The following is an 18,291-nucleotide window of genomic DNA, read 5'->3' as shown; positions in this document are numbered from 1 at the left end:
TAAGGAAATGAAGTGTGACGTTAGCAGAAACTAGCACGCGCACAACAGGAAATGCCTTTTAAAATAAAAGCTCAATTTTTGATGATGAAATTGATGATTTGAAGCAGAACAGTAGAAATTCAATTTCTTATAGACATACATTTAAATAACATATTTGCTTTAGCCTACTCATTTACACCATATTCAAATATTTTCAATACAATCCTTTTTAACAACAGACTTATTTTTTAACTAAAACCGGAAGTGTGCTGTTAAGTGGTGTCGTCGGAATTCACCGTTGGGCAAAGCACCGTGGCTGAAAACTTAGAAAAATGGAAAAAGTAACAGGCGTAAAGACTTTATCCGTGCATTCGCTGAACAGATAAGGAGTAACCGCGATGGATCTGCATGTTTTCTCCGCTGAGTGTTTTCCACGCTGACAATGGTGTCGAAGGAGGAAAAAACGCAGATTTTCTCGCAATTCCATTGAAAGTAAATTTACTCATGGAGAAAGGAGCAAGTCGGGAGTCATGAGCACAGGTCTGTTTCGTGGGAGAGCTTACTTTGCAAAAAAAAATTGAAAAAAAAAGATTTCAGTCTGTTGTTGTTAACTAAAACTAAATACAAATGTTTTTTTTCTGGTTTGTTGGTACAAAGTGGACAAAACAGCGCTGTTTCAGAGTTGTAACGGTCGATAGCATCCACTCTATTTTTACCCTGCCAGAGTTAATTACAGTTTTTCTTAATAACAGCTTTCAAAAAGATATAAAAGTGAATGCTCTTGACCTCAGTTTTAGAGCTTTCTGAAAACACAATCATAACTCATGATCAGAAATCCTCTTTCTGATCTGTTATTGTAGATTCTGTTGCAGCTGGAGGGGGTTAAATCCTTTGTCTTAAACATCTGTCCTGCTGTTGGTACGAGTCGGGACTTAATAATAAGCTGCAATGCTAACATTTCATATAAAACACTTACCGAGCTCTTGGATGAAGACGGATGCCTTCAGTGAATTGTTTTTAATAAAAAGGGCATGTTCTTTTTTTCATGTTTTAGCCCTGATCTCTTTTTACGGCCAAACATAAGGCCAGATTCCACTCAAAATATGGTGGTTTAAAGTTTATTCGGGCTGTGTTGGTTCATGTATCACTGAGGACCCTGTTTATTATCTGAAGTGCTGTGTTGACTTGTCTTTGTAAAGTCGGCTTATGGGTAAAACACAAATAACAGTAGGTTAAAGTTGTAGCTTGACACTGCTCCCCACCACCATCCACTCTTAACTTTAATGTCTTTAAAACACTCCTTAAAGTTTGGCTTTTCTAATATGAATTATACGCCGAATTAAAATGTGTCCCTATTGTTAGAAGAAAATAATAATTAGTGTTTTATTACAGACGTATGTCGCCTAATAATCTCAGCGATTTTATATGTTGTTATTTCTGGATGGAGTTTGGAGCGAGGCTCTCTACAACAAGCATGGGGGGGGGGGGCGTTTTTTGGCCTTTTCGGAAACATCCGCTCGATGACTCCACTTCTCGTGGTGTCGGCCAGCCAACAGTTTCATCCAGTAGAGCGGAAAATATGTCCTACAATCTTAATTCACCACTTTTTATTAGTGGTTTAAAAAAACTTTATTTAAACAGGTTATGGGATTCTACGTATGTCAACAAAGTCCAGTCTTATTACATTCGTGTGGGAAAATCAGCAATTTGAACTCCTAGCATGATGCAAAACTACCATAAATATGATTATAAACATGTAATTATCTAAAAACAATTACCTAAATGTAAATTGGACCAAGAAGAAACAATAAACATGAGTTAAATATAGAGTACAAAGTATCAGCCCAGGCATACCGAACATGCCAGGCTCTTTCAAGAGCAGGAAGGAGGGCACAAATTTAATTGTGAATCTGAATTGAATAATCCAGTTTTACTCTGCATGTACAGCAACAGACAGCCACTAACAGTTAATACTGTATGATGGATCAAACAAAGTCTAATGCTGGTCTCTGCTTTATTTCTCAGTTCTCCCCCTCTGACCCCTATAAGACTGCCTGTTTGACCCGAGCTTTAACCCCTGCCTGCAGCTGTCTGTGTGTATTTGAGGATGTGGGGTTAAAAGCATGCGTTTCTCTGCTGCAGCATTCATTCAATGAAGTGTGAGGAAATTCTTATTGTTTTTTTTTGTCTTTATGTCCATGCAGGTGTGAAGAAGCCGCCGTTAGCTCCCAAACCTAAACTCCCTGCTGCTGCCACCAAACCCTCTCCCCCACCCATCGCCCCCAAACCGGGACTCCTCTCCCAGTCCTCAGTGGTCTCCCAGCCTTCCCCTGCCACTCTCAAGAGGGCCAAACCGGCTGTTGCCCCTAAACCATGCATCCCCAGATCCACAGCTTCCCCTCCCCCTGTTTCACCTCCACCACCCAAACCCGCTGAACCCCTCATCCTGTCTCAGGAGGCTTTACATGATAGCCTTTCTCTCCTCAACTCCAAAAATGGGATTTTATCACAGAGCAGCAGACGTGAATCGGATTACATTATCCCCACCTGCTCCTATGGGCAGGAGGACTGCTCTCAGTGTCAGCCTCTGGAAAATGGAAATGCATCTGAGACCGGGGGCGATTTGCACAAAGACCTGTTGCAGAATGGCATTTCTACAGAAGGATTCTCACAATGGAGTCCAAAAGAGAAAAGAGACAGCCGACAGGAGGGTGTAGTTATAGATAAGGGTGAAGGTGGACGGATTAGCAAAAAACCCAGAGATAAACCCCAACGACAGAGACACCTTGATAAGGGATTGGTAAACAAAGAGGCACAGAGGACTGAGGAGCCGAAGGATTCAGAGACTGTAAAAGACCAAGAAACTGTTGCTGCTGAGCTTGATGTATCGAAAGAACAGACAGAGGCCCAAAACACAGACTCAGCAGACTGTGAGTCTGCCTGTGATGTTGCAGGCAGCATCATTGTCCTTTCAGCTGTCGGTCCGCCTGAGTCGTCTGTAGACAGCAGCGATGCTATCAGCACCCGGTCACACCCTGAGCTGCAGGTCCCTGCTGCTCCCAGCAAGCCTCTCCCCGTCCCTCAGCCACGCAGGCTTAAAAAGCCAGCTCTGGTGAGACAAGATGGCGTGGAGAGCGTCAACCAGGATCAGGCAGCGGTGGAGGAACAGAAACAAGCGGCTGAGGTGCCGGAGGGGAAACTGAGTCTAGCTGGTCTGTCTCTCAGTTTGGAGACCAAGGAGCTCAAAGAGGACAAATATAATGACCCTTTTCCAACAAAAGACTCAGATTTGGACGATGATGAGACTGATGTGCCAGTCCCGCCTCCTCGGCAGACCTCCCTGTCCCCGCGCCTCCACAGAACAGTCCGTATGCCTCCATCTCTTAACAAAAACACCTCCCACTCCTTAGACCTGCTCTCACAACCTGACTCAGAGGATAAAGAGCACCGGGTGGAGGAGGATGAGGAGGACGGGTATGGTGACTTTGAACGGTACCCGATCACTCACAGCCTCCCTAAACAGATCAAACTCGGCTGCAATCCTCCTCTGGTCACTGCCAGGAAAGCCTTCTCCGCTGATGATCAGCCATCACCGAGGGCTCCACCTAGAAAACCTCAGAGACACAGCCTTCCTGCGCCTCCTCCACCCTCAATCTGCCCTCCAGCACCTCCACATGCCAACACCCCCATGAGGGAGCTGCCTGCACCCCCTCAGGAGAAAACAGCTTGGCGCTTCACACGACCTTGTGTGACCTTTTTCAGCAGACAGATGCCCACCAGGAGCAGCGTGCCGCCAAAGAGCCGGGCCCCGGCACTGGGGGGCAAGCAGAGGGCACAGTCCTTCTCTGCAGCTGACCTGGCGACCAGAGCCAACTCTCAAAAGAGGAGCCTCTCTTTACGGAAGCTGCTGGAACTCCGGCTGTCTGTAAAGATGCTGCCGAAGCTGCTGGCCAAGGGAGGGCAGTCCCTGGACTGTACGAGCGCCGAGTCCCACCATGGCGAGAAAAGCCTTGATCGGCCCAATAGCTGCATAGGGGAGGCTGACATTTGCGGAGAAGACGTGGAGTCAGTGGAGTATGAGAATGTGCCACTGTACGAGGAGATCCCGGAGTATATGAACCTGCCGTTTCACAGTGCCAGGCTGGGCTGGCCACATGACCCAGAAGCAGCCGACATCTACGAAGTGCAGGATCCCTATCACAGGTGTCAGGACCACGAATATGAGAGGTACAGTCCCCTTATAAAAAGTAGATATTAAGCACTTGGTGGGTGGCAACTAAGATGGGAGTTTCCATCATGTGACGTAGCTTCAGAGTGCAGATATTTGTGTGCTTACAGTTCATCATCACAAAAAGTTAAGGACATGTCTTTTGAGGACAAAAACGGTGAAAGACAGTTTTATATCAGAAACAATAGTGTTCCTGGGTTTGTGCAACTGAAAAAAATGAGCCAGAGAGTTGATGTAGGCCAAGGTCCAAACCTGCCACACAGCACCAAACCTCTGCTGCTGCTGCTGCTGCTGCTGCCCCGGGATTCCAGGTGACCCACAGCTGCAGTGTGCACAGGTGACATGAGCAGTTTGTGTTTACAGCGGTGTGAACAGTCAGCCTTGGAGCCAGTGGCGTTGAATTTGAATAGAGCATTGATGTGCAGCAGGTCCGCCTGTTTTCCTGTGGGTTATTTTCAGTGGCCAGAGCAGGAAATGTCTGAGAATCGCAGAAAACGCCACACAGAGCTCTAGAACAGGGAAAATAAACCTCCAGCAACCACCGGCCTCCTCCTTCTCTTCGGCCTGCCCGCCCTCGCACCGGGTTTAGCCTCCTCTTAACCTCATCATCCATTTTTCTTCTCGTGCTCTGTGAGAAAATCTGTAGTGAGATTTGTTCTCAGACTGACAGAACAAAACAACATAAAAACCTGTATACAGTTAAAATACAAGTACAATATTTAAGAAACAAATAAGTTAATAAAGAAGTAGTGGAGAAAACATAATAAAAGCCATACAGGTAAACAACTTAGGAATTAATTATCTGTCACCTATGCTGTCCTGATGCAGCACATCTGGATCAGGATTAAAATCCAGTCAGTGGCTCCTGAGATCTTTTCAAATTTATGTTCTTTAATTTCTAGCTCTAACAGGTAAAAGAATCATCCAACCTATAGTTCTAAAAATTGACATTTTTTGTCTTGAAAATAAGATTCCTACAAAACAAAAATAAATATAGGGTCCTCCTGTATCGCTTATACAGATAGCGATATAGTCTTATGTTGGGTGTCTTTATTTCTTCCTCTCTCGTGCTTCACGTCCAGCCTTCACCCACAACGTCTCTTGTAACATGGAGGGAAATGAAGCTGAGATCAGCAGAATAGCAAAGCCACTTTATCTGTAGAGAAGGAGATAAAAAGTTAGGGTTGCAAAGTGGAAACGGTTCAGGTCTCTCTGGGTGATAATAACATACATGTACATTTAATCAATAGAAAGCATTGATCACTGTGGCTTTGAGAAGCTAGAAACAACAGATTTTGCTATTTTAAATCCATGTCCAAATCACAGACAGATCGCATCAGTATGCTCAGCCACATTACAAGTGATGCGTTCAGGGTCACGTCGGTGGACGCCGCGGTTACACTGGTGTGAAATGAACCGTTGAAACAATTAAGATGTGCCCTGCGTCTTAATTCAGTCTGGTATGCAGAGCGGTTGTGTGCCGGAGAGCAGAGTGAATCTGTAGTGTTTCCCAGGCATCTGAGCCTGTTAAGTTTATGTAAGTAGCCTCAGGCTGTAAACAAGTGGCACTCTGTGCCTGACCCAGCACGCTGGAGTGCTCCACTATAGAGAAAGCATACGGGGAGAAAGAAGCGTGGGGGGGAAAAAGATGGAGGAAGAGCCAGTGTGCATTCAGATTTAGGTAAGAAAAACAAGGAAGTGGAAAGAGTGGGCGAGAGAGTGAAAGGAAATGTGAGAATTTCTGGACTCCCACCATCTTTATCTAATATTTATTCTGAGCCATCACCCTCCTTGTGGAAGATGTCCACACAGATCAGTGTTTACATGAAGGGCGAAACACATTAGTTCTGAAATATTAGCTCATCAGTCTTTGAACTCAGACAGCTTAATTCTACATAGACGACTATAAGAGACAGATCAAAACATTAGTGACACACAAAAGCATGTTGCCGCTTGTACTAACCTGGCAGACAGCACTGTGGGAGGACCCGAGCCAGCATGTCAGTTCACTGCCAGTTGCTGGGCTAATAAAGAGACATGGTGCAGAAACACACAGACACTTCAGCAGCTCATTTTTCATGATATTAAATTGTCGATTTAATGTCATTTTTATACATGAATTATATACATTAGCCAATTAAATTTCAGCAACAGATTACACCTTCATGTTTTGTTTGGTTTCATTTTTCAGCTGTAATGTTTTCTTCTGCTTGACCACCGTCTGCACTTGTTCAGTCTCTAAAAGCCTGGTCATCCAAACCTCTGAATGAGTTTCTCGTACTGACTCATATGTTTTAAAGAACATTGTATATTCTATTCATCACATCTCCCACATTGCACAAGGCTTCTTTAATCTTTGTTTGTCCAGGGAGTGTTTGTCTGAACACACACACACTCCTCTGCTGCCCAGCCCGGCATCTCTGTCGCACATTTCAAACATTTCTCATGAAGAAAAGCTACATTTTGCCACCGTTTAATCTTTGTGTGACTGTCACGCCTCCGTCTGTGTTGTTGAATGTGCGGTTTTGTTTTTTTGTATTTTTGGTGAGCAGCGGCTGGCCGGGACAGGACGTCCACTCTGAGGAAGAGGAGGTAATTCACAGTTCTGAGGAAGAGGACAACAGCTCCACCTCCAGTAAGGAGCACCTGGATGAGGCAGACCGCCAGGTACAGTTACCAAGCCCTATCAGGGGAATTCAGCTGTAAGACAACACAGCAATTAGGTCAAATTGAAACTGAAATGTTTGCATGCACTTGATGACGGGTCATTTCCATTTATTACTTTACTGCACCATCATACCTCCACCCTCTGCAGTTCACCTGCTTTAATGAAGTCTGTTATGGGTCATAAAACCATCATCCACATACAGTGTATCATGTGATGTCATGCTGACTTTTCCTTGCACTCTAAAGCAGTTTCCTTCTTTGTGAATTGTTACATTACTGCATTCAAGTGGCTGTGATTGGTGTCTATCCTAGATTTATGAATAGACACAGCTTTGCTTGAAATGATGGCCACACAGCATCCTAAAATATGGCCAAGAGTGGAGATTGTCATCTTGCTATTGTGTTCTCAGAGCTGACAGTGGAAAGTTTTCTGCTTCCTGTGTTTCATTGCTTACAAAGGGTAAATGAATCAATTCAAAATGGGGTGCTATTTTCACCCTGTGGTAATGCTATTTACTTTTGGTAAAACTCCGTCTCTCTGGGGCATCTCTGGTTTATTTTAACCTGCATTGTTTGTTGAGATGAACCCCTTGACTCAATCTCATCCTCATAAATTGATTAATAATGATTATTATTCACTCTTGGGAATGTAAGTGAGCAGCAGTTAAGTGCTAACCTCTATGGGAAAAAGGCACACAGTGTTTACAGGTCACGTTGAACACCTCGTATCACTTCCTGCAACCACAGGAGACCGTGTGCCTGCATGCTGCCAGTTGTGTTTGTTGCCTGTCACACAGCTTTCCAGAAGTGTGTGTGTCTGTGTGTGTGTGTGTTGAAAAGAGGGGGATGGTGAGCAAACACAGAAGGGCTGCAGGTTCAGGAATAGCTCTCTCCATGACTGAAGTAGTTTTTTCTTCGTCCTGTGTGACCCTCTCTATGATACTGTCAGCACCTGTGTGTGATGCCTCTCAAAGCTGCGGTGGTAACACAAAATCAGGCTTCGATAGGACCAGGAGGACATTTCACTAAGGCAGGGGGGGGGCAAGGCTGCTGGCCAAATTAAGTCATTGATGGAGACCGCCTCCCCATTATCATTCAACAACACACACCAGCAGAAAGGGACAGGGAGAGGAGACAGGCGTGTAGAAGGGGAAGGTTGCTGCTATGCTTTCAGGCCCAATGGTTCACAGGATCCTGTGATCATGGTGATTTGAGTGAATGCTGGACCGCTGTGGAGTTTGCGTCTTTGTGGCATCGTCTGACTGTTTGTGTTTTCTGCTCTTTCAGCTGGAGGATGAGATGAAGAGGAAGAAGGTGGTGCACATCGCTCAGGAAATCATGAGCTCGGAGAAAGTGTGAGTGATCAACACATAACATCACTCATTAGGCGTTATAATGTGATGTTGTTTGACTGAAATATTTCTGCGCTTGTCATAGGTTTGTGGATGTCTTGAAGCTTCTTCACATAGTAAGTGTCTTATTTTATGCAGGACTTTTGTTAAAGAAGCATTTTTCTGATTTGTTTCAGCAGCTTTAGAAACAGAGTGCCGCTGAGCTTAACAAATGTTCTTCATGTTCTGTTTGTCGCACTGTCACTGTGACTATTATGAGTGCTGATCAAAGTTTTCTTCTCTGGGATGGAGGTGAATGAATGCACTCTTGGCTAATGCTGTCTTTGCAAAAGTGCTCTCACACAGTTGAATAATGCAGCTATTTCACAGCTGAGGCTTTTAAAGTTGCTGTGTCGGACAGATCGTGGTTTCCCAGCGGCAGAATTGGGCAGGTAACAGCGTGACCATGAGGAGGGAGGAGGCTCTTTGATCAGTCCCATCTCTGGGAAACACTGTCAGGGGAGTGAGTGTGTGTGTGAGAGAGAGTTTAGATCAGCACTGGAGTCATGGGCTGTACAATTTGTCTGGGGTCACCCTAGGAGACTACTGGTAAGGAGCAGGCACTTTCAGGCACATGGTTGGATGAAGCAGCCAGCCGCATAAATGAATCACTGAAGAAGAAACACAAGCTGCTGAGGATCTTTGAAAGCTAGCATAGCAACTAGCAGTTAGCATGTCGACAAGATGATTTTGGCATCTCTGTGAGAGAAATATGCAAATAATTTTTTGTTGTGGCTACATCTAAACAAAAACTCCTAGTAATTCCTCATAGGATCCTGATTGGTTCAGATCAACCCACAGTTCAGTCACAAGTACATGGCTTAAAGCCAGGAAACATGCATCTGCGTGGGAAAGCATTAGAAAAGTCATTTATCAGGCCAGTGTCAGGCTGTCAATGAGTGTTGGAGGCTGTTCCAGATATGCTGATACATTATTGTAATTTTTAAGTTTATACAAAGAAAAGATATTAAATAGAAAATTGCTCTTGCTCGCTGACTAATTGATCACTCACATTACAGCTTGGGAGTAACATTTGACAGGAAAGCCATGCCTCTGTTCATGAGTGAGGTCACGCTCTGTCTCAGGTGAAAGAGTTCAGACGACCCACCCTGAGGGTGGAGTGTCCACCTGTCTGACTGCCTCAGACGTGGCTTTTAGTCAAACCGCCACAGGATTAGTAGAAAACGGCGTCCTGTGGCTGACGGGTGGGGGGAATCTTTCTGTCCAAGAAAAGAGGTCAGATCGCATTCTTTTCTTTCCGTGGACGGCCTGGCCGTGCAGCAGCTGCTTCCTCAGGCCACGGAGACGACCTCCAGACATGCACATGCCTCAGATAATCCTCTGTGTGTGTGTGTGCAGGTGGGTGCGTGGGTTGATGACTGTGTCCTGCATAGTTGTGGTAAATCATCCAGCCGTCATGTTTACATTATTTTAGTTTATTTAGCAAACCGTCCTGTGTGTTTGTGACTTTCCATGTGCATGTTATGGTTTGGATTTGTTTCACGTTTTGTTCACTGCCGGGTGGATCTACTTATGAGTGGGAGGGCACAAGTTAAAGAGCACATCGGGATCCTGCGTGGCCTCCCTGCTTCCTTCCAGGTGGATGTGTGTGTTGGCGTACTGGACAAAGTCAACATGCTGACTCAGCAGTGTGTGTGTGTGTGTGTAGGAGGTGGAGGAGTGTTAAGTTTATGAGGTGATAACCAGGTGATCCTGTTCAGCTGCAATACAGTATGTTGTCATGTGTCACCCCACCCTCTACAGCAGTGTGTATGTGACATGACATCAGAATCAACCGCACATCTATGTGTGTCTACAGGACTTTCGAGATGCTGTTGCCAAGGCAACCCGTCAGAATGGCAAGCCGGTGTTGGATGAGAGGATCCTCAGTCAGATTCTGTACTACCTGCCTCAGCTGTACCAGCTCAACAAAGACCTGCTGAGGGAGCTGGAGGAGAGAGTGGCACACTGGTACACACACACACTTAGGCTATACCCAATCAGAGTACAGTAAAAACAGTGATGCTAAAAGCATCAGCTGCTTTTTGTAGCAGCCTGTTGAGTGACTTTTATATACACCTCCGATGTTTGCACACCTGCTTGCTGGTTCAGCGTCAACCTGCTGTAATAACATTTTAATATCCGTCTGGTTACAGGAGCGACCACCAGACGCTGTCGGACATATTTGTCCAAAAAGGTCCTTACCTGAAGATGTACTCCACCTACATCCGCCAGTTCGACAACAACGTGGCTCTGCTGGATGAGCAGTGCAGGAAAAATCCAGCATTTGCTGCTGTGGTCCGAGAGTTTGAGGTAGAGTTGGGTGTTTACTTTTTTTTTATCTATTTTTTTTCTGTATACTGTATATGTAGTGAAACCCTTTTTAATGGACAAATGTCGGCCTCTGTGTTAAAATCAGCCAAGCGTCTAAATTTAGCTTTTTGTTGGCTTAAATTAGATTTTCTGTCATATTTTGAAGCAAATTATCAACTTTGATTTCATGGTAACCACAGACATTTAAAGATGCCAATAATCCACACATCAAAATATCCAACTCATACATGACATGACATTTATAGCATCATGTGACAGCCTTGTGTGTTTTTGTGTTTTTACAGATGAGTCCAAGGTGTGCCAGCCTGGCTCTGAAACACTATCTGTTGAAACCAGTACAGAGAATCCCCCAGTACCAGCTGCTGCTCACAGGTACAAACATCCTGACACTCGCTCTCTGTTCTCCACAGGTCGCGGCTTTATTTAATCATCTTTTATTGGCAGCACGAGAATGTAACTTGGACTGAGAACGAGTTTTACTGCGTTTGTGTCAGTGGTTTTTTTGGATTTATACTGCCACCCGGTGGACACTCACAGTAAAGGAGACCTGTTAAAAAAGTGGACAAAAACATGTGTTTATTCAAGATATTTTGAGGAAAATGAAGGCACAAAAATGGAAAGCATTGTGCTTGTTTAACGTTTACAGATACAGATTACAGATTAGATTACATTGTCATTTTTTGCCTTTTAAATGTTCCAAGCTAGGATGACCTTTGATTCTTTTGTAGCCTGTACCTAGCAGAAGTCATATGTGTAAACTGTCCACCTTTCTACACACTACCGTTCAAAAGTGTGGGGTCACCAGGCCAGTTCTATATCAGTTTCTCTGATCAGCCAAGCAGTTCAGCTGTGCTAACATCATTTCACAGGAGTTTTCTAATCATCAATCAGCCTTTTTAACATGATAAGCTAACACAATGTACCATTAGAACACAGGAGTGATGGTTGCTGGGAAAGTGCCTCTGTATACCTTTGTATGTATTCCATCAAAAATCAGCCTTTTCTAACTAGACCACATTGTTGTTACCACATTAACAATGTCTAGACTGTATGTCTGATTACTTCAATGTTATCTTTCATTGAAAAAAAAACATTTTTAAAAAAATAAAATAAAGACATTTTCATGTGACTCCAAACTTTTGAACGGTATTTTTAATTAAAATAAATGTACACCTCTTTCTCAGATTATCTGAAGAACCTGCCAGAGGACTCAGAGGACTATAAAGACACACAAGGTCAGATAACAAACCAATTACCCGTCCACAGTGTTTGCGTCTGTCTTTAAACATATCCCAAATGTTGATGTTTCTGCTCTGTCCACGCAGCTGCCCTCGGCATAGTGAAAGAAGTGGCCAACCATGCTAATGACATCATGAAACAAGGGGTATGACCTGTTTCCATTTACAGTCATTATAATATGTGTATTTTTAGCAGTATTGCTCCGTTCCAGCCTCACCCGGCACCTGTTTTTCTTTCAGGATAACTTTCAGAAGCTGATGCAGATTCAGTACAGCCTCAATGGTCACCATGAGATTGTTCAGCCAGGTCGGGTACGTCACACAGTTCAGGACCAGCACTGTATTGATGCAGGTGTAACTTCTAATTCCTATTAAAAGTGAACAGGTCTGTGTTTGTAGGTCTTTCTGAAGGAGGGAACTCTGATGAAACTGTCCAGGAAAGTCATGCAGCCGCGGATGTTTTTTCTGGTGAGCCATGGTTACACAAATGTAAAGAAAACCCCACACCTTGTTTCCTGCCTTTTCACTGAAGGTTGTGTTTCCTTATTGTTTGTCTAGTTTAATGATGCACTCATGTACACCACTCCCGTCCAGTCTGGCCAGTATAAACTCAACAGTGTCCTCTCTCTGGCTGGGATGAAGGTTAGAGGATTGTTATTTTCTTCAGGCTGCTCTAACAAGTTTCCGTCATGCACAGGTTGAGGTGGTGATGTTTGATTTTTGCGTTTCTTTTCTGTAGGTGAGTAAGCCAAGTCAGGAGGCCTATCAGAATGAGCTGAACATCGAAAGCGTTGAGCGCTCTTTCATCCTGTCCGCCAGGTCAGCTCTCTGTGTATTTTATTGCATTTATGAGCAGGAAGCGTTTATAAAGAGCGGGCCTGACAGTAATGATGTGCTGTGTTTTTGCAGCTCAGCTACAGAGAGAGATGAGTGGCTGGAGGCCATCGCCAAGGCCATCGACGACTACACAAAAAAGAAAATCACCTTCATATCCAGCAGAAGTCAGGAAGAGGTAAAACTACGAACCTTTGTGTGTCGGGAGAAGAATGTCACACTCTTGGGTCTCCATGGTAACCGTCAGTCTCTTTGTCAGACGGAGGGTGCTGTCGACAGCGGGGCCCCGTTAGGTTCGAAGGCTCCCATCTGGATCCCAGACCTGAGGGCTACCATGTGCATGATCTGCACCTGTGAGTTCACCCTGACATGGAGGAGGCATCACTGCCGCGCCTGCGGGAAGGTGGTTTGTCAGGCGTGCTCTGCCAATAAGTACTACCTGGAGTACTTGAAGAACCAGCCAGCTCGAGTGTGTGACCACTGCTTCGCCAAGCTGCAGGAGAACAGTGAGTGAACCTTTTTTTGTCTGTTAGAGAACCATCTACTAAAACACCTTGTTCCCTAGCTGTGTTTAATAAAGGTATACCTACATTATTGTAATATAGATTCTTTCCTTGCTGTATTACTTGTTTTCAGGTGACCGCTGTGCCTCTACGTCTGTGTCCCCCATCAAATCTGGGGCGTTCTCCTTCACCAGAAAACAGAAGAAGATTCCTGCTGCACTGAAAGAGGTCAGGAACACGAACAGGTTTCAGCTTCAGCTCAGTTTTTATGATGTCAGCGGTCTTTATTTTTCACTTTATTTTATTTTCAGGTGTCCGCCAACACAGAGAACTCATCCATGAGCGGCTATTTAAACAGATCAAAAGGCCACAAGAAGCAGTGGAAAAGGCTGTGGTTTGTGATCAAGAATAAAGTCCTGTACACCTACGCTGCCAGCGAGGTATGTGCCCTGTGTGAGCTGATTTAATTTTCTGCGTTCTGCATCTGCATCTTTTTTTTTTTTCATCTTTTACTTGAACAATTGTTCCTTCATGTAGGACGTAGCGGCGCTGGAGAGCCAACCTTTGCTGGGTTTCTTCCTGAGAGAGGAGAAGAACGGGCCGGCTCAGAAGCTGCAGTTCAAGCTGTATCACAAAAATACACTGTTTTACATATTCAAAGCTGACGACATCCCCACAGCACAGAGGTATGACTGGCATAATACATGGGACGCATGATGTCTTCCCTTTGTTTCATTGTTGGCTTTGTTTTTCTGCTCTGCTCTGTGCAGACAGAAATCAGCTGAAAACATTTGTGAATTTTTGTGAAACACAGCTTGCTTTTTTGTAGGAAATGACAGTATTTGCTTTTAACTTGTAATATTTAGGATTTAGGACTTTTTTTTGGGCTGCAATTGTCCATTGACATGCTAACTGCTTAGCTTTAAATGCTTCTCAGTCTGCAGCTTTTCAGCACTCTGGTTTAAATCAGCTTATGATAGGCAGAAGGTACCTGTCCTTTTCACACACCATAGAAGTGCCACCTAAGTGTAACAGATCATTAGGTGTGTCAGATTATCTTCTTCCTTTGGTTGCTGAGGATAAAATGCCAGTAATTCCAGCAGTCTTGTTTTGTAAACATCATTTAGGCCGTTCTGGTACGGATATTCTTTCAGTAGCTAATTGTGTATTTTGTGTTTTCAGGTGGATCGAAGCCTTCCAGGAGGCGATGATTCTTGAGCAATAATCACGTTTTACCAGTGAAGTCACGTCGCAGCCCGGAGTCGGTTGACAGACAACTTGCAACCCCTGACTGATCACAGGTCAGGGGTCACCAGCTCAGGAAGGACTCCAGGTCTCCTTTTGAAAAAACAGATGCTGCAGAGCACCACAGACTGTGTGTGGAAGTGAGGCTGCTTTGCCCTCAAAGAACTGGATTCTGTTTCTCTGAACATATTTTCTTGATGCTAAGCAGTGCTGACTGAGATCAGGGTTTAGTCGCAGTTGTGGGTCAAAGGTCAAGTCCAGAAGCATGTGTGTGGAAGTGAGACCAAACCGTTGTCTGGGCCTTCTAAAGCCCACTGAAATCTTTGAAAGTCTGAAGTCTGAGAATGATTTTGAAATTTTGCTGGGTGAAGAAAATACAAACCTGTCTCCTTGATTCAAGCGTTGACATGACGGTCATCAAATTCTAAAGATTCTAAAAATTGTAAAACATTTAAAAACGTTTCTCCTGAAGCATGGATGCAAACGTTCATGGGTGAGTTTAATCATGTCACAAAATGGGATTTTACTGTGAAAATCAGGCTTCAAACAGGAAAGGAAGGTTGATATTCTGCTCATCTCTCTGGGTAAGAGATTTTCAGATGTAAAATACATTTCATAGTCTTGGTATAAAAACATCCTGGAGACAACTGGAAATGAATATTGTAGATATTTTAAATGTATTTGCCTGTTTAGCCACTTTAGAACTGGTTAAAGGGTAAAAGTGTGTATATGGACATGAAGAGGACATTGACTTTTTTATTTTGAAGCCAAGAGCTAATATTTATGAAATAGGGAGATTTTATTGTTTGAAAAAGCGCAGGCTGCCACTTATTTTTATGGGAGTCAGGGTTTCCATCAGAAACATTATTTTTCTAAATTTAACAGAAAGGTTTTTATGAGCAAACACTGTGCTGGTGTGCATGAAATACAGATTATGGTGAAAAAAATGCTCAATTTGAATTGAACTTGTGTCTCTTTGTATCTCAGTAGGTGCTTTGTTGGGAATTCCTCACAAATTTCAGCGTCCAGTTTGCATGACTACTCACTTTCTCGCCAGGGTACTCTGAGTTTATACTGTTAATTTAATTACCGCTGTGGTCAATGTGTTGATTTCAGAATCCCAAATCCTATTTTTTTTAGTGAAGGATTAAAACAGTTGAACTGTCATTGGAGCTCTTTGGCTGATGTTGTCATACAGCTTCATGTATGCTTCATTTAGATTTGAGTCCGCAGCAACCTTGTATGAAGTCTGGAGCTACCCAGCATTCATTTCTCTATGATTGTACATTAACATTATGTCTCTATCAGTGTTAGAGTCTCTTATAAACAATGTTTCTAAACTGTCAGGCAACAGTTTTTAATAAAATATATATAAATAAACATCCTGTCGTCCTGTATTGATGTCTAGCTTCGTTGCTTTAGAGGATGAAAAGCAGCGGGCGGTTTTTAATCTCACACCACTGTCACTGCCTTATTACAGAGTGCAGACAGATGTAAGCAGAAGGCAGGAGTTCAAATGCATCCCCGCACCATCTGAGTCGCTCTTTGAGCTTGGGATCAAAGCACTGATACGAAATATTTTTTTAAGACGGCAAAGCTCTGAACTTGATGCTGCAGTCCTCCTTTTCTGCCTTGGCAGAAGTTATATCCACCATCCCAAGCAGCAGAGCGTCATCAGTGACAAACTGTCCTTTAATAAAGGATATCAAGCCCCTGAGCCACCAGCCACATACTTTAGGTCTAACTTCAGTTTTCCACATTTTTCTTACTTTAATGCATTGTTTTACAAATAAAAATCATACATGCACACACAATAGAATATTAAGTAACATTATTTTACCCATATTAAGCATTAACAAGCTTGATACAAGCCTAAACTAAATAAAGTAGCTTGTTGTTATTTGTCACAATTAGTCTTTGTTCTGCTAATAAATCTATGTCTGAGAATTTTAGATATTATTAAATAAATAGTGAATAGTTTCATCAATGTGGAACTAAACGCTCTGTAGGTCGTTGTCCCCGGAACCATTTAGAACACGGAACTGTCCGTCATCCTAATCCTTCCGTCTAAACATGGCGGAGTATGCGAACATCGTCCGAAGGGCTTTCGGACAAATAGGAGGTCATGGTGGAGTGCGAGGTTTTCTTCTTCAGCTCTTCAGGTCAGTTTAATAAAACAATGTTGGTGTGACAGAAAAATATTTGACAAGACAGAAAATCATCGTTAGATGCGCTACTCAGTGTCTGGATTTAAAGCTAGCTTAGGTTAGCATGTTTACAGCTTTACGTTAAACCAGTCAGCAAAAGTCTCTGGATCTGCAGCAAACATTGTTATTTGTAAAATCTGATAAACATCTGTTTGATAATGATGGATTTATTCCACTGGTGTGTGAATAGCTTCTTACACCAAACCCCAGTTAGAAAATACTCATTTTAAGACAATGTTAGGTTTTGTAAGTGTTACAGAAATCAGTAAGAAAAAACGTGAATGTGAATTGGACACATAAACTGAATTCCTCTTTTACGTATTTAAATGTATACATACACGTTATTTTGCTCGAAACGGGGCAGGGTAATCGATTTATTTGGAAAGTTAACATCAGTTATAATAATCTGATTTACAGAGTGAATGACGTGAAAACAGGCACTTTGGTTGGTGTGGATAAATATGGAAACAAATACTATGAGGACAACAAACATTACTTCTTTGGTGAGTCACATTTCCATCTAATATGTCTGATTTCTGAAGTTCTGAGAGGACTGTAAATCACATTAAGGTCATTTTTAGGGTGATTTGCCAAACAATTTTCAATTTTTGGTGTCATCAAATAGTTCTTTTAAAGAATATTTCAGACTACTTTACATGAGTTGTAAACAGTCTGTTATATTACTGTGTTCAGGACGTCACCGTTGGGTGATCTACACCACAGAGATGAACGGGAAGCGAACCTTGTGGGAGGTGGACGCCAGCATGGTGCCAGCTGAATGGTATGGCCTAAGCATTGATGACAATGAGATATGACTGTATGAAAAAAACAGTTATAATTTCGGAAAGCTGTGTAGATTTGTTTTTAAAAACACGTCCATCCTTTATGTGCACCTTTCAGGCATCGCTGGCTGCACTGTATGACAGACGACCCCCCCACCACACATCCCCCCGAGCCCAAGAAGTTCCTGGCTGAGATCCACCAGTTCAATGTTAGCGGCAGCGCGCAGCAGTATGTGCCATACCCCACCACCCGCAAGAAGATCCACGAGTGGGTTCCCCCACAGGCCGGAGCCAAGTGAACTCTGACCGCATTTCATTTTCCACACTGTAAATTATGGTTTTCTGCCTGTATGTACCATGACCTCAATAAAATATCTATACGGATGTATATGATGGGAGTCTTTTGTTACAGTTTGAGAATTAATATTGATCTAAGCTCCAATATCTGACACGCATTTGCACAGACAACCATCATCTGCAGTAACCATGGTAACCGAGGAGCAGGAGTGCTGCCGCGCAAAGTAGCAGCACCGAGTTCTTTTTATTCGCTTCTTCAGGTATGAACAATCAATCATACTCAATAAAAACAAAACAACCCCATTACGTGTAAATTAGAATCACATCAGTCATTGTTTGGCTATTGCGTAGCTAGCATTAGCTTGTTGTGGTTAGCCGCTATGCTAATGTTCTGTCAAAGAAATGTACATAATAATGTTGAAATAAGTCCCCCAAACAGGAGGGTTTTAGCGAAAAGGTGTTTAGTGAACACCTGGCGACTATACTAAAGGTGAGCCTTTATTATAGTTTTAAATATAGTTTTTATTTATTTTTGTACCGGTATATTATTTTACAATATTAAGATGTTTGGTCATTTGTCTTTTGC

The 18,291-nt window shown here is 43.2% G+C and overlaps 2 protein-coding genes across 2 annotated transcripts; both read left to right on the top strand.

The window, feature by feature from the left end:
• Positions 1-266: 266 nt before the first annotated feature.
• Positions 267-15,793, top strand: fgd6 (FYVE, RhoGEF and PH domain containing 6). The gene is made up of 20 exons (XM_028400490.1): positions 267-519; positions 2,184-4,206; positions 6,760-6,874; positions 8,162-8,229; positions 8,312-8,342; positions 10,085-10,236; positions 10,422-10,578; positions 10,884-10,971; positions 11,784-11,834; positions 11,925-11,983; positions 12,078-12,149; positions 12,237-12,305; positions 12,396-12,479; positions 12,577-12,656; positions 12,747-12,849; positions 12,931-13,177; positions 13,308-13,402; positions 13,486-13,614; positions 13,712-13,860; positions 14,357-15,793. The coding sequence occupies exons 1-20, from the start codon at positions 510-512 to the stop codon at positions 14,397-14,399; spliced, it is 3,825 nt and encodes a 1,274-aa protein (XP_028256291.1). The 5' UTR covers positions 267-509; the 3' UTR covers positions 14,400-15,793.
• A 653-nt stretch (positions 15,794-16,446) lies between these two features.
• ndufa12 (NADH:ubiquinone oxidoreductase subunit A12) lies at positions 16,447-17,796 on the top strand. Its single transcript, XM_028399501.1, has 4 exons — positions 16,447-16,581; positions 17,044-17,129; positions 17,320-17,407; positions 17,527-17,796. The coding sequence occupies exons 1-4, from the start codon at positions 16,493-16,495 to the stop codon at positions 17,705-17,707; spliced, it is 444 nt and encodes a 147-aa protein (XP_028255302.1). The 5' UTR covers positions 16,447-16,492; the 3' UTR covers positions 17,708-17,796.
• Positions 17,797-18,291: the final 495 nt, after the last annotated feature.

Source organism: Parambassis ranga, chromosome 2, assembly GCF_900634625.1.
Source record: "Parambassis ranga chromosome 2, fParRan2.1, whole genome shotgun sequence".
Classification (NCBI taxonomy): Eukaryota; Metazoa; Chordata; class Actinopteri; family Ambassidae; genus Parambassis; species Parambassis ranga.
This window is presented reverse-complemented; position numbering and strand designations above follow the sequence as displayed.

What these genes read in the sequence shown, in the direction of transcription:
- fgd6 (XM_028400490.1), top strand. An exon ending in ATGACATCATGAAACAAGGG is followed by an intron (nt 11,984 to 12,077) that starts GTATGACCTGTT and finishes TTTTTCTTTCAG; the next exon opens with GATAACTTTCAGAAGCTGAT. An exon ending in CGCCAAGCTGCAGGAGAACA is followed by an intron (nt 13,178 to 13,307) that starts GTGAGTGAACCT and finishes ACTTGTTTTCAG; the next exon opens with GTGACCGCTGTGCCTCTACG.
- ndufa12 (XM_028399501.1), top strand. Translation starts at nt 16,493, where the DNA reads ATGGCGGAGTATGCGAACATCGTCCGAAGGGCTTTCGGACAAATAGGA. An exon ending in CAACAAACATTACTTCTTTG is followed by an intron (nt 17,130 to 17,319) that starts GTGAGTCACATT and finishes TACTGTGTTCAG; the next exon opens with GACGTCACCGTTGGGTGATC. An exon ending in AGCATGGTGCCAGCTGAATG is followed by an intron (nt 17,408 to 17,526) that starts GTATGGCCTAAG and finishes TGCACCTTTCAG; the next exon opens with GCATCGCTGGCTGCACTGTA.